Source organism: Cyprinus carpio, chromosome A8 (genome assembly GCF_018340385.1).
Source record: "Cyprinus carpio isolate SPL01 chromosome A8, ASM1834038v1, whole genome shotgun sequence".
NCBI classification, from domain to species: Eukaryota; Metazoa; Chordata; class Actinopteri; order Cypriniformes; family Cyprinidae; genus Cyprinus; species Cyprinus carpio.
The window spans coordinates 18,138,066-18,160,563 of NC_056579.1; the positions used below are offsets into that span (position 1 = coordinate 18,138,066).

The 22,498-nt window shown below is 34.7% G+C and overlaps 1 protein-coding gene across 1 annotated transcript; it reads left to right on the forward strand.

Annotated features, from left to right (window-relative positions):
• npc1l1 (NPC1-like 1) lies at window positions 1-15,834 on the forward strand. Its single transcript, XM_042762596.1, has 19 exons — window positions 1-243; window positions 1,507-2,824; window positions 3,277-3,541; window positions 4,618-4,718; window positions 4,804-4,976; window positions 5,060-5,188; window positions 5,783-5,965; window positions 6,323-6,437; window positions 7,122-7,387; window positions 7,973-8,062; window positions 8,234-8,424; window positions 9,890-10,017; window positions 10,133-10,265; window positions 10,348-10,406; window positions 11,505-11,655; window positions 12,848-13,079; window positions 13,185-13,298; window positions 13,398-13,560; window positions 14,625-15,834. Exons 1-19 carry the CDS (start codon window positions 184-186, stop codon window positions 14,837-14,839), a joined length of 4,086 nt encoding a protein of 1,361 aa, XP_042618530.1. The 5' UTR covers window positions 1-183; the 3' UTR covers window positions 14,840-15,834.
• Window positions 15,835-22,498: the final 6,664 nt, after the last annotated feature.

Below are 22,498 nucleotides of genomic sequence, written 5' to 3' on the forward strand. Positions count from 1 at the left end.
TATGTTTATCCAGTGAGAGTGAGAAAGTCTTTCATTTCCTCCTGCGTTTCTTTACAATACCAGCACAGGCAGAGGTAGAGCAGAGATCTCTCTGCTACCTGAAACTCCCCACATCCTCCTGCCTCCATCTCTCCACTGGAACTAACACTCCATTCGCACAGAAGTGCAAAGACAACAAGAGAAATGCATTTCCAAATAAAGAGCTGGACATGGTCCGTATTGTTTACACTTGCTACTTGCACGGTAGGTCTTCACTTGAAATATTTTCTATGTTTAAATTTTCTGAGTGACAAAATCATCGACAAAACATGTGGAACTGTCTGTTTTATATGTTGAAACTGCAACGTAAAGTGTTTTGGCTGTGACTGTGTAGATGTTTTCCATGCTTTATTTGTGAGATAGAAATCAGTAACATGAGTCAGAGTGATACTTGTTTGATAATTGATTTACAAATAAGTTTAAAGTGTTTAGCAATAATGAAATATTGAAATATATTTGGATTTACAGCAGATGGAACAGTCTGTAAATAAAAAAATGAAGATTTCAGGTTTAAACATGTATGTCTATGGCTTTGACAATTGTTAAACTTAGGATAAAATCAGTTTTAATCACTTTTTACATTGATATACATCTAGACTTCACAATCTCTAGCTCTATTAAATACCTTATTTCTGGCCTTAACTGTGACACACAAATGATTTCTCGTGGTATATTTGCTTATCTCATTTTATTTACTTGTGTATTAGTTAATCATTTTTGTGAATCACCTTTTGTGAATATAAAATACATTTCACCTTATATGATCATGTCCACACTTTTACTTACTGTGGAATTTCAGTCAGAAGAAGAATAAGTGGATCAGGCAGAAAAAGACAAATGCCACGAAATAGAAAAGCATCATGCGTCTTAGAAAATATCTAGGCACAAACTACAATCATGTTTTAAGATTTTCCCAGGCCTTCACAGTCATGGAAAAGAATATGAGAATATTCCAGACTTGGAAAATTTATATAAATGAATAACATCTTTAAAACATAATGCATATTCATTGGTTAAAAGGTGTGGAGCCTCTGCAGAAACAAATGTTTTATTTAATATTTTTATTTAATAAATCATTATTTAATATTTACCTCTAAATTTTATAGTTATATTAAAGATAAATTATTATGAATGGTAAATGTAAAAAAGTTATTTGACAAATATTAGTGCATTTTATGGTATCAATCTGATAGATTATTGTAGTAAATTATAATTCTGAATAATTATAATATTATTAAATATATATATGTATATATATATATATATATATATATATATATATATATATATATATATATATATATATATATATATATAAATGCAGGGAAACTGTAAAAATCTGAACTCAAAAGAAAGATTATTATTGAATTGTGAGATGTGCTAAAGATTCAGTATAACAGATATATAAGATACTGTGAGAAGTACCTTAATATCTTTATGTTTCTATTATATCTCTGTTTATTGCAGGTTCTCACAGGTGCTCAGCATGAACCAGGCTACTGCTCATTTTATGAGGACTGTGGCCTAAACCCTGCCGTGGAGGGGGCTCTTATCCCCCCTAGGGTACCCTGTAAGGACTATAGAAAAGCCGTAAATGTGACAGGAGACCACTATGAACTTTTTAAATCCGTGTGCCCGATGTTGGCCCATGGTGAGGGTAAAACACTGGCCTGCTGCTCCATCAGACAGCTCACTGCTCTACAGAGCAGCCTGACGTTGTCCAAAGCCGTGTTGATCCGCTGCCCATCCTGCGCTGACAACTTTGCGCATATACACTGTGCCACCACCTGCAGTCCCAATCAAAGTCAGATTTTAAAAATTACGAAAACCGCAAACATCACGCAACCGGCTGGTATGGTTAAGGAAGCTGTGGTGGGTTACGAGGCATATGTATCTACCAGCTTCTCAGATGCATCGTTCAGGTCCTGCAAAAACGTACGAATCCCAGCCACCGGAGGCTACGCCATTGCCACGATGTGTGGTCGCTATGGTGCGACGCTGTGTACGCCACAACGCTGGTTAGATTTCCAGGGCGACTCGAGCAATGGATTGGCGCCTCTGGATATTAACTTCAAGCTTTTGCCAGATGGCCAGACCGCTGGACTCCCACCAGGAGCGGTTCTGTTTGCAGGAACAGCATTGAATTGTAACGAGACGACCCCAACAGGTGGCGAGGCCTGTTCTTGTCAGGACTGCGAACAATCCTGTCCAGCAGTTCCACAGCCACCGCCTTTACCAGAACCATTCATGATTGGTCGACTAGATGGTGTCCTTGTCATCTGCATCATAGTCTTCTCCTGCATCTTTCTCCTTCTTATTTGTTACGTAATTTTAGAGTACACTATCCGCTACCAAAAGTCAAAGGGCGCTCGGAAGGGCAAGAACACCAAGGACCAAAACGAAAATGAGATTGAACGTAAAATCAGTCCTAAAGATGTCACATGCTCTGATAAAGCCAGTCTTGCCACTCAGGAATTCCTGGGATCTCTTTTCCAGACCTGGGGAACCATAATGGCACGATATCCTCTGATAGTGCTCCCAGTCTGCCTGGTGGTTGTGTTAGCATTCGCAGTGGGAATAAAAGACATAGAACTCACCACAGATCCTGTCCAGCTCTGGTCAGCGCCCCAAAGTCGTGCCATGCGTGAGAAGGCCTTCCACGATGCAAATTTTGATCCATTTTACCGCACCAATCAACTGATCCTGACTGCACCAGACAGGCCCAGTCACTACTATGACTCCTTACTCTTTGGCGAACAGAACTTCAGTGGCATCTTCTCTAAAGGTGATATTACCTAATTTTTCCTATTTTTTGGTCAAATAAAAAATCTGTGTGGTTGTCTAAATTAACTAGTCATGAAAAGTGTCAAAATCCAACTTTAGATCTACTTTTTACAATGTTTTTTTTTTTTTTTTCATTCGTGCTCCGAATCACTGATTCAATACAAAAGATTTGTACGTTTCGAAGCTTCATTAAGCAGTTTCAAAGCGGCCATCTCATAGTTTTCTGTAAATATTTCATCCAAAATTCTAACTTTTTTATGCTACCAAGAGAACAAATGTGAAACTTAAGTTTGGAACTTAAGTTAGCTTATATAAAGGATGTGGAATTGCAATATCAAGAGCAATAACTGACATTTATGTTTTTGTCATAAGCATGTAGTCATCAGTGTTTTATGCATCAATGCTTAAGTTTCAGTCATATTAAAATATATGGTGTTTGTTTCTTTCACGCAGATCTGATCATTGAGCTGTTGGAGCTTCAGCAGAAAATCCAAGCAATTGAATTCTGGTCAGATGAACTAAACCGCACTGCAAGCCTTAAAGATGTTTGCTATGCGCCACTCAATCCAGACAACCCCTCTTTAACAGACTGCGCTGTCAACAGTCTACCGCAATACTTCCAAAACAGCATGGACAACCTGAATGCCAAAGTAAACATGACAGAGCTCGGTGTGACTAAGGAGGTGGATTGGAGGGACCATTTCATCTACTGCGTAAAGTAAGTCAGATATATATACAGTATATCTGTAGTTGTCGCGTTACCTACCTAACATTTGAGACTGCACCAAGATGTTTCCAGCTTTTTGAAATTCCATTGAACAGTTTGTGTTCCAACTACTGGGACTTTTCACCGTTTTCATGACTCACTCAGCAGTCTGAGTTTGCACATGGGGATTTTTTGGGCAGACAGGCTGTAGGTTACATTGTTAAGCCAGTAGGTGGTGACAAGTGACTCGTTATAAGGGAATCAATGAATCATTTGCTCACCAATTGATTCAGTAAGATAACAGGCTAATTTCAGAATTTGTAGCATACTAGTATACTAACACAAAATCTATATAAAAGCTTTATGTCAGAAATAGTAAGAGTAGAATACTAGTATGCTAGTATGCTAGGCTCCATGCAAAATTGCAAGTAGGTAGCCTACTTGTTTTGAATAATTACATACCTTGCAAATGTAAAAAAAAAAAAAAAAAAAAAAAAAAAAAACCTGTGTTCTTTATTGAATGAATGTAATCCGGATGTACTACATTCTTCCTGTTGTCATTATAATGTGACCTACCAGCGTTAGGTACGTCACTACACAACCATTCAAAAATCCTCTTATGTGGCCTCATGGGATAGTAAACTGTCTCTTCCGAAGTGGTAGGCCATCCATGCAGTAATATACTTTGTGCCTACTGGTTTATGAATACTGTGAATTCAAACATATTGCACTTTTCCCATACTGTTTACTGTATAGTAGGGATGTATGCCTATTCAGACACAGCCAGTGAATGGCTCCTATAATATACTAACATAATACTACTATAATAATAAAAGAAATGGTAAGAGTAGAATGCTATTTGACATGAGTCATTGAATCATTCCCTCAACCAACTAGCTGATTCAATCAAGAACAAAATGCTATCTATTGAGTGGAAGTGTTTTCATTGGTGATAAAATAGACAAAGCTACTGCCAATATTGTGTCTAAAATGTAAGTTACTTGATTATTCATGTTTATTGAACTATTAAAAAAAACAAAAAAAAAACAATATCACACCTAACATAAATATATTATGCTTGCCCACAGCTCTCCATTATCATTTAAAGACATCACAGCTCTTGGCATGAGTTGTATGGCAGACTATGGAGGGCCTGTCTTCCCCTTCCTGGCTGTAGGAGGATATGAGAGTAAGATACAAATCTGGTGGCTAACATTTCACCATTATCTTAAAGATTCACTGGACTGAATTTGGCTTTCCATTACTTTTTTTAGATGAGGAATACACCACTGCTGAAGCCCTGATTCTTACCTTTTCCCTGAATAATTATGCACGAACTGACGTTAAATTTAAGGTGGCTGAAGAGTGGGAACGGAGGTTCCTTGAAATTGTGCAGGAATATCAGAAAAACCCTAACACAAACTTCACATTTGCCTACATGGCTGAGGTGAGACTCTGTTGACCATATGCTGTAATGATCAAAATGTCAGTGTTTACAGTCTCATAATCGAACTGTCTGGTGCTCTGCAGAGGTCTCTGGAGGATGAGATTAACAGAACGACTGCAGAGGATATCCCCATATTCATGATAAGCTATGCTGTCATCTTCCTCTACATAGCCGTGGCTCTTGGGGAATATTCATCCTGCAAGCGTATCCTGGTGAGTGAGTAACAGAGAGGTTAATGGCTTACTGGGAACTTCCAAATTTTCTGATAACGGGAATAAAGGAAGAAGCATTTATTTTCTTAAAATAAAGCCCTAATGGAAACTCCAGCAGGTTTTTTGAGCAATCGAATCAATACATTCTTAATTAAAATAGTCCAGAAGCCTACTAATAGTTATCAATTATAAAATAAATATAGATGTTATTAGTTATACATATTTATTTTATTAACAATATCATGGATATTCATATAAATCTAATATAAATAGTGACCATCTTTAAAATGTTTTAACTCTTTTAAAATTTTATGATTTTTTCACATCACTTCAATCTTTTTTAAATGGTCCTTTTAAATATTATTAAATATCAAGGAATATCTATGAAATGAGGTTGTAAAAGTGTCATTAATAACAATTATAAAAGTTTTATAAAAGTGTAGTCATTGAGTGCTATAAGTAAAAATGTATTATTACTATTATTATTATTATTAGAAGAAGAAGAAAATATTTTTAGATGAAATACATACAAAAGTACCTCAGATGAGCTACCCTTTGGCCTATTTTGACAAGGTGATATTATTGTTTTCATAGGTAGACTCAAAGTTCTTGGTTGGACTGGGTGGTATTCTGGTGGTTGGCTGCTCTGTCATGGCCTCAATGGGTTTCTATGCCTGGATTGGGATTCCGTCCTCACTGGTCATTCTGCAGGTCGTACCCTTCCTTGTGCTTGCTGTGGGAGCTGATAACATCTTCATTTTTGTTCTGGAATATCAGGTTTGTTGAGTTTATTGAGGTTTGTTCTTTTTGTAGTTGTTGTTGTTGTTGCTTGATCACGCGACACTAAAGACTGGAGTAATGATGCTGAAAATTTAACTTTGTCATCACAGGAATAAAATTACATTTTAAAAAAAATATTCAAAGAGATTTGTAATAACATTTCTCTTATTGTCGTTTTTACTTTATTAATATTCAAATAAATGCAGAATTGGTGAGCCGTGCTCACCAACCCCAAACTTTTGAATGGTAGAGTATTTCAGAATTTAAAGATATTACTATATGTCTCCACTACTATTGCTATAATTTCATAAAGAATGCTTTCTTTCTGTCTTTTCTATGTTTAATCTCTATCAGAGAGATATGCGCAGACCAGGAGAGAAGAGGGAGGAACACATTGGGAGAGTTCTTGGAAATGTGGCTCCCAGCATGCTGCTTTGCAGTTTGTCTGAATCTGTTTGTTTCTTCCTTGGTGAGAATCTCCTACTGATCTCTACTAAACTCTACTTTAATCCACAAAACACAAGTACAAGAAAAAACAACAACTACAACAACAACAACAATTTGAATCCATTATGGATAGAAATCAGGAACATTTATTATATTTCCTGACCATTACTCACTTGTGCATGTCAGCGAGACATGATGCAGTAGATATGTACCATATGTACCATGGGGAAGTCGTGGCCTAATGGTTAGAGAGTCGGACTTGCAATCCAAGGGTTGTAAGTTGAGTCTCGGGCCGGCAGGAATTGTAGGTGGGGGGAGTGAATGTACAGCGCTCTCTCCACCCTCAATACCATGAATGAGGTGCCCTTGATGAAGGCACCGAACCCCCAACTGCTCCCCGGGCGCCGCAGCATAAATGGCTCCCCACTGCTCTGGGTGTGTGTTCACGGTGTGTGTGTGTTCACTGCTGTGTGTGTGCACTTTGGATGGGTTAAATGCAGAGCACGAATTCCGAGTATGGGTTACCATACTTGGCTGTATGTCACGTCACTTTCACTTTACTAATTAAAGAGCGATATGATTCTTTGAAATAATACTTTCGGCTCCTGAAAGAGTCTAAATGAATGTAGTTAGTGGGTTCAGATTCATTCCATCTATGAGGAAACATATACGGCTGATTAATCACACCCTTACTGTCTCTTTGCAGGTGCTTTGAGCACTATGCCAGCAGTGAAGTCTTTCGCCCTGTACGCTGCACTGGCTGTGCTCATGGACTTCATTCTACAGATGACTGCCTTTGTGGCTCTGCTCTCACTTGACGCTCGACGTCAAGATGCAAACCGGTGTGAGATAGCTTGCTGCGTTACTGTGAAAACTCCACACCCATCCGAACCCAACCAGGGCGTCCTGCTCCCATTAATGAAAAAATACTATGCCCCTGCACTGCTCAACCCTGTCAGCAGGGTATTAGTGGTACGTTCCTACTTCACCAACAATGGTATTAGCGTGTTTCTTCAATTAGAAGCAGTTTTTTGTCCCAGGGTGGGTTTTTTATTAACAAACAGATTTCAAGATAACTTTTCTTTTCACATGAAACTTGGAAAAGTAGGAAAATTCATATATAGTGAATTACTGATTTTCAGATGTCTTTTATCTATAGATTTGATGGATTTTCCTTTGTCCCATAAAATATGAAAATAAAAGTAATACATTTAATATAATAATCTAAAAATAATAATTTTTTTAGCATAATTTTTAACACAGCCAACCATTTTGCCACATAAAATAAATAAAGTCAAGTCATAAAGTTTTATATAAACATTAACAGAACAAAGGAAGACATTTTATTCCAATAAATATACATTTACAATATAAAACTAGTAAATGTGGCTAAAAGTGCCCATTGTTAGGAAACACCTATTCACATAATTTCATTTTATCTCTTTCTTTTAAAAAAAGTTGATATTATGATTGTAAATGGGATATTTTCTGTCCTTTATATGCTGTTATATGAACAAATTAGTAATAGTTTAATCTTATTATGTCTTGTTCTCTTAGATGGTGGTGTTCCTTGCGACGTTCTGTGCCTGTGTGTTCCTCTTGTTCCATGTAAAAGTGGGCTTAAATCAGGAACTGGCCATGCCATCTGTAAGTACACAAATTTACTACTAGCCTGCCAATAAAAATGACCAATTATGCCAAAATGCAAAATGCAAACTGCAAACTGAAAAAAAAAAAAAAAAAAAAAAACTTTCAGTTATTTAATGTTGAGTTAAGAGTCTTGACTGTCTCTCTTTGTCTATGTGTAAATATTAACAGGACTCCTACATGTTGGACTACTTCGCATACCTCTATAAGTATTTTGAGGTTGGTGTGCCCACGTATTTTATCACAACCAAAGGGTTCAATTTCACCAGTGAGGAGGGCATAAATGCAGTGTGTTCCAGTGTGGGATGTGACCAGTTCTCTTTCACCCAGAAGCTCCGATACGCCACCGAGTACCCTGAGCGGTAAGTCTTACATATCTGTATAAAAGCACTCTATAATATGTAATCTGTTCATGTAAACTTACAGTAAGTGTGAAACATACATTATTTAAATATAACTAAAGTTGTTTATGTAATGTGATTTTATACATGTTGGCCTTAATTATAGTCTGTAAGTACATAAATCATGTGTTAGCACCAATATATTTATACAGTTATTGGCACCTTCAGTGCATGTGGTTCACTTCTAAAAATTCTCCTTTTTTTTTTTTTTTTTTAAACAACATAGAAACCAATGCAAAAAAAAGAAAAATCCTAATTTAAGTACATTACTTTGGTGGTAAAAAAAAAAAAATATTAATTACATGTGTCCCACATTGGCAAACCCGCCTAACATTTTCTTTACTAATGTAAAATTCTAGTAGAATTCATGACCTGGGGTATAATATGACGTGACACAGAAATGTCAACATGTGACACAGAGCACCATTCAAGTAAGGCAGATATTAGTAGCCAAGAGCACTGGAACAGATGGAAGACTATGTAAAGAGAAGTAGCTATTGGGTCATCTCCAAAACAACCATCAGCACTCTCTCTACCTTCAAAAAAAGTTTTCTCACTAACACTCACAAACGTAAACTTCTGGAGTTTGCTTTTTGGGATCGTGTTTTTGGTCAGATGAGACTAAGATTGAATAAAAAACTCTGTTTGAAAGAAGTAAATGCTCACCAAAGGCCCTGCTGGCATTATGAACGCTTTGATTTATACATGAAGATGGGTCGTCATTGGGTCTTTCAGCACAACTGGTAATATTGGGGCGAGCTAAAGAAGAGAGTGCATAAGAGAGGACCCAGGACACTGGATGATCTAAATTGTGCAAAGAATAATGGTCAAAGATCCCTCTCTCTGTCTATTTTTTCTATTGCCAATAATTGAAATGTAAGTTTTTTTTTTCTAAATATATTGCTGTGATGGCAAATTTTAAATTTTCAGTAGCCTTTAGACTCAGTGTCACATTATTCAGTGTCACATGATTCTTCAGTAATGCTAACTTGGCGCTCAAGAATAATTTCTTATTATTATCAAAGTTGGAAGCAGTTGTGCTGCTTAATATTTTGTGAAAATTGGATACTTTTTTTCAGGATTCTTTGATGAATATAAAGTTCAAAAGAACAGCATACAATTTAAATTAAAAATCTTTAGTGTCACTATCAATCAAATCAATAATTCCACTACCAATCAGTTTAACTGAGTAAAAGAATCAATTGACTTCAAAAAAAAAACTATTAAATACTTTTAGAAAAAAAAAATACTATTGAATGGAAGTGCATGTTTATGTTGTGAGAATACTTTGCTTGAAGATGAGACTTCATTTGATATTTTGTTTAAAAAATAAAATTCATACATTTTTTTTTTTTTTTTTTTTTAAGTGAGACTTACTTTTCTTTTAAGCTGCTTATCAAAACTAAAATCTTGCTGATTGCTCTAGATCTTACTTGGCTATCCCAGCATCCTCCTGGGTGGATGACTATATTGATTGGCTGAACCCTGGATCCAAATGTTGTCGCATCTATACAGCTGGCCCAAACAAAGGTGAATTCTGTCCTGCCAATGAGAGTAAGTATTTCTATATAATTTAGCAGTTAACATAAAGCCTTGTTGTTTATTATGTGTGTGTTTCAATGCAATATTCTTAAAGAACTAAGTAGAATTTTATTTTATTTTTTGACAGCGGGTCTTTTCATGTGTACCAAGAAGTGTATGAGTATACCCCAAAATGGGGTTCTGAGACCTAGTGTTGAAGAATTTAACAGATTTCTGCCAGACTTTCTTAGCAACAGACCTGACCTACAGTGTCCAAAGGGGTAAGAAAAACAACCACCTGAAAGACTGAACAGAATGAATGTTTAGAATAAAACATGTTCATGATTATGGTTTCATTTCCAGTGGTTTGGGAGCTTATGATAAAGCTGTGGTTAGAGACAAGGAAACTGGGGAAATAATAGGTGAGATGCATGAATGAACTGTCTGTGTAACAATTTGCATTCACCTTCTATAGCAGTGGTTCTCAACCAGTAGCCTAATTTTAATTATATGATTTCTACACCTGGAAATGGTCTATGAAAAATTCCTTGGGCATTTTTTATAATGAATATACATTTTTCTAGTTATGCCAAGCATAATTTTTGTTTTTTAAAGATTCCGGTAACACTTTACAATAAGGTTCCGTTAGTTAATGTTAGTTAATGTATTAACTAACATGAACAAACAATGAACAATACATTTATTAATCAATCTTTGTTAATGTTAGTTCATGAAAATACATTTGTTTATTGTTTCTGTTAATTCACTGTGCATTAACTAATGTTAACAAGCACAACTTTTAACTTTAAAAATGCATTAGTAAATGTTGAAATTAACATGAACTAAGATTAATAAATGCTGTAGAAGTATTGTTCATTCTTAGTTCATGTTAACTAAAGTAGTTAATAACTAGTGAGCCTTATTGTAAAGTGTTACCAATATTCCTTATCCTTAATTCTCCAGAAAATTATGAATAGCTGGAAAAGTCTAAAGCCTTTAAATATTGTTGTGAATAACAGGGAAACTTGTAGTCAAAACGATTGAAAATCACTGTTCTATAGAACTGTTTAGTCATGATGTCAATTTGTAAGCTATTTTGCACTGGTTTCCATCATAAATTTAAAAACAGTAGTTTCTGGTTTATGAGTAAAGTATGTTGTTAATATTACTGTATGAAACGTTAATGTTTTGTTCTATAACATCAGTAAAACACTGTCATATCACAACTCTTGAAACTAAAAAATTAGCTATGTTGCTAAAAAGCTGCTAAGCTATAACGACTTGAACAGTTGTTGTCAAGCAAGTAAACTCACATCCTTGTGGTAGTTGTAGTCCTTATTTAATGACTTGTTCACAATGTTTGAGGTATGATTGTAATTTATGTTAAAGAATAAAACATGGCAAAGCCACAGACCCTAGTTTACTCATAAACTTGCTAAAATGCTAACTGTCTTCCAGGTTTTGAGCCCTACACACAGTTTTAAGTGTTTGATTCATTACGGCATCTCTTGGTTTTTCAGCGTCTCGGTTTATGGCCTATCACACTCCTCTGGTCAACTCGCAGGAGTTCACGGCAGCGCTAGAGAAGGCCAGAGAGCTGGCACATAATATCACCATGACCATGAGGAACGTGACAGGCACCTCTCAAGACTTTGAGGTCTTCCCTTACACGTAGGTGTCCACTTCTAAACCTCCCTTATCTAATTATGTACATTTATCATTCTTACCTTTGCTGCTTCTTCTTCCAGGTAAGATAAGAAGCGATAATCAGTTCATGTAATACTATTGAATGATAACGTGTCCTTGAATAAATGCTGAATAAAAGTGTCCTTGAATTCATAAATTGCAAAACAGCATCACGGATCCTAGAGCTACCTCATATTTTTCTTTGAACTACAGGATGGAAAATATTTTTTGTATAGGGATATCACGCACCTATTTTAAAGGTGGCACCAGTGAAAAAGAAGTGTGCTTAATTCAACTGAATGTGCACTTTGTAGTGTACTTAAAATCTAAAAAGTATATTTTTTTAATAAACTTGCAAAAAATATATTAAACAAGTAGTAAGTACTGTTTTGTATTTTTATAAGTACATACATGTTATTGAGAGGTCACTTTCATCACTGTCTGTTAACTACACTTTGTCAGATTCAAAGTTTTACTTTAAAATTTTAAATCATCTGTTTTTGATAATCTAAGTGTTGACTTACATGCTAAGCATTGTTAAGTACCTGATTTAATTTGAAATAGTGTTATTTACTCTTCATTTAAGTAAAATACATTTCAAATGTATTAAATTGCAACGCAATTACAGATGTGTAATTACAAATAATTACAAATAGCAGTAGAAACAAATTATATTTTAGTTTAGTCAGTCCTTTGGGCAGTCGGTTTAACCATACATTTCAAATAGAAATAATTATTGAAATTCCATCAACAGACCTGCACTTAAGTCCTACTTAACGCCGTCAAAAAGCACTCTTAAGTGCAACCATTAGTGTTTAACATGAATTTAAAACTATCATACATTTTTTAACGTTAATTGCAAATACACAGGAATTGGGTGGCTCAAAAAAACATTACACTGAGGCGCCTCACCTAAGTTATCCTTTTGAAGTATATTATATAAGTATCATAAGTATGTTTTGTATTTTTATTTTATACAGTTAATCAAAATTATGCAAAAGTATACTTATTTTTCACTTATTTTTTTCAAGATAATATATATAGCCAAAGAAACACTATAATAATAATTCTTTATACAAGTAAAAGTACATGCGCAATAAATGAATATGTTAGATTAGAAAGAGGACCGAGGGTCAAAAATCTCTGAGTGCTGATTCTACGATCTTTTATTTCGCAGTGTGACGTATGTGTATTACGAACAGTATCTGACCATCGTGAACGAGGGTTTGTTCAACATCGGCGTGTGTCTGCTACCGACATTCGTTGTGTGTTGTATCCTGCTCGGCATGGACTTCAGATCAGGCTTTCTGAACCTGCTCACCATAGTGATGATCACTGTGGATACAGTTGGTGTCATGACGTTGTGGGGCATTGACTTCAACGCTGTGTCGCTTATCAACCTTGTGACGGTGAGTTGATCAGAAAAACACCGAATGGTCTGCATGTTTGCAGCTCATAAAAGTAGTCAGGAACGATCTATAACATTCTCATCTCACTGTGGGTTTGTTTTTCAGGCCGTTGGTATATCAGTAGAGTTTGTGTCTCATTTAACACGCTCATTTGCGCTGAGTATTCGACCCACGAAGGTGGAAAGGGCAAAGGAAGCCACAGCTAACATGGGCAGTGCGGTGAGTACCACAACAAACATGTTGAAACTTCCTCAGTTATGCATTAGTTTGTATGTCCAGTTGTTGTGTTGTTTCATGAATGTGTGTTTTCTTTCCCAGGTGTTTGCTGGCGTTGCGATGACCAATCTACCTGGAATAGTGGTGTTGGCATTAGCTAAAGCACAGCTCATCCAGATCTTCTTCTTCAGACTCAATCTGGTCATCACTCTGCTTGGCATGGCCCACGGCCTCATATTTCTACCCGTGCTGCTCAGTTTCTTCGGTATGTTGCATTATTATTAAGACATGCAGTCTTTATGCACATGGTGCTCAATCCCAAAGAGTTTAAGTTCAAAGAGACTAGTTAAAACTCTAACAAAGTATTGTAATTGCACTGGTTTTGCAGTGTGCAACGTACATTTTGAACAAGTAAGCACATTTGTATCCCTAAATGCAAATACAATATTGTCAGTCAGCCAAAATGTAATAGATTTTTACACAAAAACCACACACACAAACTAAACTAATGACCAAAAATGTGTATTGCATTTCAAATCTGAAAACACAGACAATGAGAAATATATAGGAAACATCCAGTAAGAACAGATAAGGAAGAGGGAGGCATCAGACATGTCAGAACAAGAGTTCCATCCACGAAGGAAGAAAAAAAAACCTGATGCAATTTGTTTTTACAGTCCAATAAACTGAGAAGGAAATGTTATTTTAATTGGCATTACCACAATCCACTTGATGAAATAAATGCAACATAATGAGGCAACAATGTAGCATTCTACCATTTGGATAGTTACACAATTTGAAGTGTTATTTAGAAATACAGTAAGAGAGAGTTGTTTAATATTAGTGCATTGTATTGCCAAATAATCAGTTATTTTAGTATTATTTATATACTATGGTAGTATTTAATTAAAATGTTGAATTAGTGTTTATTTGTATATTTTCATTTTAACTGTAGTTTAAATAATCCAGTAATTTTATGTGATTGCTATTTTTATTATTTTTTTATTTATATTTTATATTATTCATTTATAGTTTTTTGTAATTTTAGTACCTTAACTTCAACTTATTTTATTTTAGTATGTTCAGGTTTTTCATCTAATATTTATATTTTACTCTATTTCAGCTTTATTTCAATTACTTTTATTAATTTTATTCAATTACAACAAACGATTGTTAATTTTAGTTAACAATAAAAGACTACGTGGCAAGCACTAGTATTCCATTCCAAACACTTGAACCACACTTGAACTAACCAAATTAAATCTGGTGTATTTAAAAAAGGGTTTGATTAAAGAAAACTTATAAAAATCATCTGTCTGTGTTGCTCAGGTCCTGGTGTGAACAACGCAGTTCTGCTGCAGATTCAAGAGAAGAAAGCTAAAGAGATGGAACTCACCAGCAAAGCTACATATGACAACATTAGCTTCAAAAGCCATGAAAAGTCAAATGGTGAAATCTCTGTAGAGCCATCACATCCAGTAAAGGCTGACATTGTCTCCAAGACCACCCAAGAACCCAGCGAATTTGAAATTGATGTTTTGTAGCTCTTACAAACTACTCTCCCTCTTTCTTCCAATTCATATACCTCTACTATTACAGCGAATTGATAGTATAAGAGATTCCTCCGAATGAAGGGATCACCTGTTACATACACTACTGCGTGTGAGTCCTTAGGGAAAGAACAACAACAACAACAACAAATTGCAGGCTCAGAATTTTAAGCAGAATCTCATCTTGCTATATCAGCTCTATGCCTTTTTATATGGACACAGTAGTGTTGTGTAACTGCTATAAAACAGTTGATTTCCTTCTGAAGACACTCATACTCAGCTTGTCAGTCCTTCACCATCTTGCTCAGGTCACACCTGAGACAAAGTGATAATGGATACAAATGAGGAGCTCAATTCCACCGTTGTAGAAATAAGGAAATTGGTCCAATAGTTTAGCATTATTGTATGTTTTATTGTGTAATATTTGTAAAGTTATATTTAATTTTGTTATGTTTCATATTGTCATTTTTGCATGCAAGTAATTGTCTTGAAGACAGAAAGCAAACAATGCAACTCAAATAACACTCCAGTATAAAGAGCATCTGCTCTTGTTTTAAGCATTACTGTAATAATATTAAATGCACTGTGTGTATTTCTACATTCTGTATAAATGTTAAATAGTATTATCTCAATAGTTCAATATCTCAACTTTCCATTCAAAGTTTACAGTTTACTGTTAAAGGAACCATAAAGCACTTTTACAACAGTTTATTGGCTGTATGGATGTAGGCAAACTAATACTAATTTCAGAGGCTATCAAGGAACCTTTTTTTTAAAGGATATTTTTACAGGATAAATATTTAAAAATGTAAACACTGTAAAAAAAAATACAGTCAAAATAAACTATACTGAAATGTAATATTGCCTTCTCATATGAATATTCAATTATCTTGCAAGTATTCAAATATTTAAGCCTTTCACTAAAACAGCTTTCAGCGTAATTGTACAAAATCATCTGACAGTAAATAAAGTTCACATTTATTGGCAAATATTGTTCATAGCATTCTATATTAAACATTTGTGCAATGATAAACAGGTTTTATTCAGCCACGCTACAGAGTCTAAATTACACTGCATGGATTAGAAGGAATTTAACACATTCTAATCCAAAATAAAAGGAAAATCAAATCCTAACAATGGAAAGCACTGAAATTAATGACACACAGGAAAAATAAAATATACAACACTACATCGATTGTGCAAACAAAGCACCTGCCATATAAATGTGCAATTCTTACGTTCACACACAAACACGCACGTACCCAAAGACTTTAACCCAGAAATCTGCTGCTCTCTGGCCAATACTGCTGCATAAGGGAAGTCTGTCTCACTCACACATGCACTCATTCACTGGTGCAGAGTTCACAATGGTCAAAGGGGATGTTTGGAGAAAAACAAGGGCCTAGTCTCTTAAAATGTATTATATCTTTCATGAATTAATTGGAATAGCTATCAGCAATAGAATAAACGCCCCAAACACATAAGTCTATAAAGATAAACCTCTAAAGACTGTATATCATGGCTGATTCTGGTTTCATCAAGAAAAAAAAAAAAGAAAAAAAAAAAACATTGAGTCATCTGCCATCTGGTGGACATTTGTTTTGTTGTGACCAAGTAAACTATTCATACACACTTCAAGAGTACATTTGGGCTTGCTATTCCCTATATATACACATAATAATTCTGTTTAATGACTAAATTTACATTTTTAGAACCATTTTCTAAAATGTAACCCTCTGGTCTGACTGAATAACATGTACTGATCTGTCAAAAGGACCAATCCAGAGCCTAATGGGTGACTTTTGAAACACAGCCGATATTAATCTGTTGATGACCATGTAGAACTGAAGCATCCAGTTCCCTCCAGCATGAAATATTGTCTCAAACTGTGTGTTAAGACCTAAACACAGTTCATGAGGGTGCTTCACAGTACTGTAACTCAGAATCTCTGCTAGACAGGCGGACGTCCCGTCCAGAGGTCAGCATGTAAGAGACCTGTGTTCACGAGCCTTCAGTCTTACTCTTTTTTTCCTCCTAACAGAGATAGTGGGGGGGAGGGGTTGAAAAATATGAATGTCTTAAAATCATAGAATTTGATTGTCCCTGATTTTTAATTGGCACAACAGTTTTTGAATGAATATCATATTCTTTGTTTGTTTTAAATATGGTCTGATAATTTTAAACCCCACAACATGCAAAACACAAACAAAACAAAACAAAAAAAACAAAAAGCTAAACACAGCATTGCATTTGCACCTTGTGAAAGGTTTGTTTGGTCCATACATTTGTGATTGTGTAACCATGTATTTCCAAAGAAAATTAATATGCATGCAGATTTTTAAAATATCAATATTAACAACTTGAAAATGTTGAAAATTAAGATTTTCAGAATATTTTTGAATTAGACTTTTTCCCCCTTTTTGAATGAGAGCAGTTTTTGAATAAATATGTATATAATCGTAATTATTGATGTTTATTTGTTTTAAAAGTAGTCTCATTCTTTTGGACCCAATATGAAACAAAACAAACAAATAAACAAAAAATAAATAAATAAATAAATAAAACAAAACCAAAATAAAAAGCACAAAGAAAGACAAAACAAATGAAAACAACACAAAACACAACAAAACAAATAGCACAAAGCAAAAAATAAAACAAAATAAAAAGCGCAAAGTAAAACAAAGAACAAAATGCAAAAAAACAAAACAACATTGTACTCGCACTTTGTGAAAGTCTGGTTTAGTTCATACCTTCTTGGTTGCGTAACCATACATTTCCAAAGAGCAGCATAGAGGGCTAACAGGAAGCCTATGAACACTGCTGCAGCAATCGCACCTGCAAACACACATACGTACACTTGTTACTCTGCTGTTTGTACACATTTGTACACAGAGGCACATAATCTGTATCCTCTACCCAGAGATGAGATCAGTAACACTAGAGCATGACAGGCTGCAGTTTCATTGTCTGCACTTCAAAATCACTGGTATTTCCAGTGAAAACTGCAGCTTAGACACTTTAGTACTGTTAGTAAACATCTCTTATTTAGGAAACATCACAGCTGCTTTATATACTGATCTCAGGCATGTGAAAGGTCAAAGGTCCCACTAAATGGGAAAGAACAGTCAGTTTGTTTTTCATTAGTGTTTTTCATTAAGGAGACCGACGCTGAGAATCAGGACTTATATAGACATAAACAGTGTGTGTTTAAAGAGATATATGGTGTAGTGAAGAAACGGGGAGGTGGAAAATTCCAGTGATGACTTGGAAACCTGTTTGAGCCCGTGAGTGGAGAGGCTGAAACAAGGAAAATCAACCCTGAACTATGATTTAACACTCAACATTTACTTTCTCTTCCACACCCTGGTTTTTACATTAGTTCTTTTAAACAAATAAAATCTGATTTAGAGCATGAACAGGAGAAATTATGCAAACTATATCAGCTAAACTCTAATTACAGATCAAGTATTTATGTACACAATAAATAAATAAAAATATAAAAAACTATGACACTGAAAAGAGTTACTCTGGGTGAGATCTCTTTCTCTCTATATACTATCTACATTTTTGTGCTTAAGGAGGTAATAAAAAAAAACTATATCCTTCTAATATTATATACACATACAGTAGATATAGAATAAATTTAAAAATGTGATATTTCTGAGAAAAGCTCTAGCAGCATTTGTTTGCAGATTAGTTTTTTTTTTTTTTTTTTTTTTTTTTTTTTAATGCAATGAAATGTAGATATTGTAAGATTCCCTTTGTGTGGTCAATAAATTCTCATAAATATTTAGCAATTTAGCAATGATCAGTTTATCTTCTGACAGTTCAACAGCATCCTTTCTCAAAGACACACACACCCTCGAATACTCCTCAGTTCAACCAGATTTTTCTTGAAATGTATATTTTTTGAGAATTCATTGAGTTTGATATTTTTACACAAAATAACCCCTTGATGTTTGCTCCTGGCAAAAGGTCAAACAAGTTGCGAAATCAAATGATTAATTTCACACTTGATTTCAGCTCTTCTCAGAACATGAAGAGAAAAAGACAAACATCATCCACAGGAGAAAGAGCACTAAGAGGGGGGAGGTCACAGATTAATCATGTTTCCAAAGGTTTTGTTTTGACAGGACTGTATGTATATGTATATATATATATATATATATATATATATATATATATATATATATATATATATAAACAGGACTATATAGTATATAATAAAAGAGGAAGGGCTGGTCACATCACGGTATTCAGGGTAGATCTGTATGAGCTGTCCGCAAACAAACATATTTTTCTGTTGTAATGTGTGGTTTATCTCAGAGCTGTCAGATTTGGTTCATGGCATAAAACTCATTAAGTATTTTTGTAAATGCCTAAGGAGAAAATGAACTGAGAAATGTGCACTGCTCAAAAGTTTGGGGTCAGTAAGATTTTTTTAATTTTTTTAATGTTGGCAAAGAAGCTCACCAAGGCTGCATTTTTTTTAAAGTCAAAAATACTGGAAAACGCTAATACTGTGAAATATTATTACAATGCAAAATAACTTTTCTATTTTGATATGTTTTTAAATGTAATAATCTATTGTAAACATCATGTGACCATCAAATGAGAGAGTGAGATTGTACCTGGGATGATTCCACTCTCTCTGTTCATGGCGGTCTCAGCAACAGGGGGTGGACTGGTAGTTGCTGAGCCTTTAGAGACAATGAAGATTATGTTAAAACATTCATGTACAAACTAGCATTAACCTGATGTAATTAAGGCTGTTTGATGTACTACCATTTATATCAGAGTTGGAGGGGAGCCATGAAGACACTGGGGAAACTATCTGGAGAGAGAAAACAACAGGCTATTCAATAAAAAAAAAGAATAGTTCACCCAAAAATGGAAATTACTCTATGATTTAAACACCCACAGTATATGACTTTCTTCTTTCAGATGAATACAATCAGAGTTATATAAAAGCTTTCAAGCTTTATAATGGCAGTGAATAGTGGTTGAGATTCTGAAACCCAAAAAAGTGCATCCATCCATCATACAAAAGTGCTCCACATGGCTCCAGGTGTTAATAAAAGCCTTCTAAAGTGAAGCAATGCATTTTTGTAAGAAAGATATCCATATTTACAATGTTATAAACCATAATCTCTAGCCATGTGGAGCACTTTTTATTATGGATAGACACACTTTTTTTGGGCTTCAAAATCTCAACACCCATTCACTGCCATTATAAAGTTTGGAAGAGGCAAATTTTTTTTATGTAACTCTGATTGTATTCGTCTGAGAGAAGAAAGTCATATACACCACTCTTATGGAACAATGATTGGTGGGGAAGGGTTAAATAAATAAGCACAGGGTGACGTTACATAAAAAAGTAAGTCGTTTCCGAAGCATGGCTACATTTTGATGAAAGAATGCAAAGACAACAATGATTTTTAATCTTTACACTGACACCAATCTGTGTGGATGCAGCATCACATCAGAGCAAGTTTACCTGTCCATAGGTATATTTCTCACCTATGATTAATCTATTATGTAAAAGAAATGTCTGGTTATGGAGATAAAGTGAGTATAGTATTCGTATAGTCATGTGATTCCAACACGGCAGCTCCTATGACGGGCAACCTGCCCCATGTAGAATTAATCAGCTTTGAAGTATTCATCAAATGTAAGTGTATATAATTTTTAATATATCTGTCAAATATAGCATTCAATTCTACAGAGGTAAAACTTTGGAAAAGTTACTTGTACCTCTGTAGAACCTATCCTATCCAAGCACTGATTTGTGACATTTAGAGAGGGGAGCATGTCCCAGGACTGTTGTTTGACAAAGATAAGAAACTATGCCATGACTGAAAGTTTCCAAAACATGATACAAGAAATGAAACCAAAACGAGAAGAAGAAGAAGAAGAGGGTGAGGGGTGGGGGGCAAGCGAGATTTACTGTTTCCCAAAAAGTCTTACTCCTCAAACATTTGATCTTTGCTGTAAATGCAGTCCCAAGTCTCTCAAAATGTAACTTTACTTTACTGAATACTAGGGGGAAAAAACACAAAGTGTAATTCTTACACAACCTAACTTGATTAACCTGATTAACCTAATGTCAACATTTGCAATAAAACTTTTTTCCTCATCTTAAAAAGGTCCTATCTTGTAAACAGGTGGATCATTTATAACAGATGCACTGCAGGAGAGTTCAGTATTGCATTGCATTGTTTCTCGTGTGTTTGCTTTGTACCTGTGTGAGATTATGCTCCTGTGGTTCTTCATGGACAGAGCTGTTGTTGTGTCTCACCTCCGTCCACATGTTTCAGCGCGTGTTTGTGTTTCTTTCCGTGACCATCACAAGCCGCCCAAAGTAAAGAGAGCAGAACTGCGAATGAGGCTCAAACAAAACTGTAAAATCCCCCTTAGTTTGCTTTTAAAGTGGGCGAGGTAAACTTGTGGGCGGGGCAACAATCCGGCATCCGCCTCTACAGAACCATTTAATCAGAGTATAATAATCTTGTTTCTCAGTTGCACAAAAAGTTGTTCATAATTTGTCTTGATAGGCGAGAATAGAACAGGCTAATTAAGTAAACCAAGAAAGAAAGCAAGAAAGAAAGAAAGAAAGAAAGAAAGAAAGAAAGAAAGAAAGCAAGAAAGAAAGAAAGAAACTGATTCCCACTTATTTCGTGGAGGGTAGAATTTTTTTGGAATATCTATTTCAATTTTGGTCTGTATGTCACATATGAAGCTGTTTTATGCTGTTATATATGTGGCACATGAGTCATGTAGATTGCTTTTCCTGTGCAACAACAAACAGCACTGCATTAAGAGACTATAACATAAAAGGAATAAGACAGAAAAAATACAGTAACACCTCAATCAGTAAGAAAAATATCATCATAAGCCTTAAGAAACTTGTTATTCTTATTGTTATCAGTGAGTTTAAAAGATTTAACAATAATCGAAATCTCAGCAAGATATCAAATCTAGGTAGAAAAAAAAATGTTTTTGTGAATAAAAAATTTACAATTCAAAACAAAAAAGGAAAAATTAACAAGATCGATAGCACATGGTCTTTGACAGAAAAATATAGAAATATACCTTTCAGCGAAAAGTTTAAACTATATTTAATGAAAGACGACAAATAAAAACAAACCGACACAATAAATGAAGTAAGTTTCCTCCTCAGCTTTGCAGAATACACATAAGTCAGACATAAACCAAACAAAAAACAAACAAATTAGAGAGATAAATAATAATAATAATAATAATAATAATAATAATAATAATAATAATAATAATAATAATAATAATAATACAAATAATGACAGGCTTCTCATTTTTGCGTGGAATATCCCATTAGCACAATAAATGCAATGTGCTACGTGTGAAACGGTATTTATTGTGCTACACTGCCATCTTGTTGCACGAACACTTCGGTGCATATTAACTGAGTAGTACTGCATTTAAAACTTGCTCTTTAATAACAGAACTTTTTAATATTATTAACATTAAATACTACTGTTATTTACAAAATATTGATATATTTAAATAGGCTAATTTATGATTAATTGCAATGCCAGTAAAATAATCATTATTGATGTACAGAGTTGTATTACATTTTTTTGTTTACTGTAATGCGAGAATGAAACAAGTGCTGAA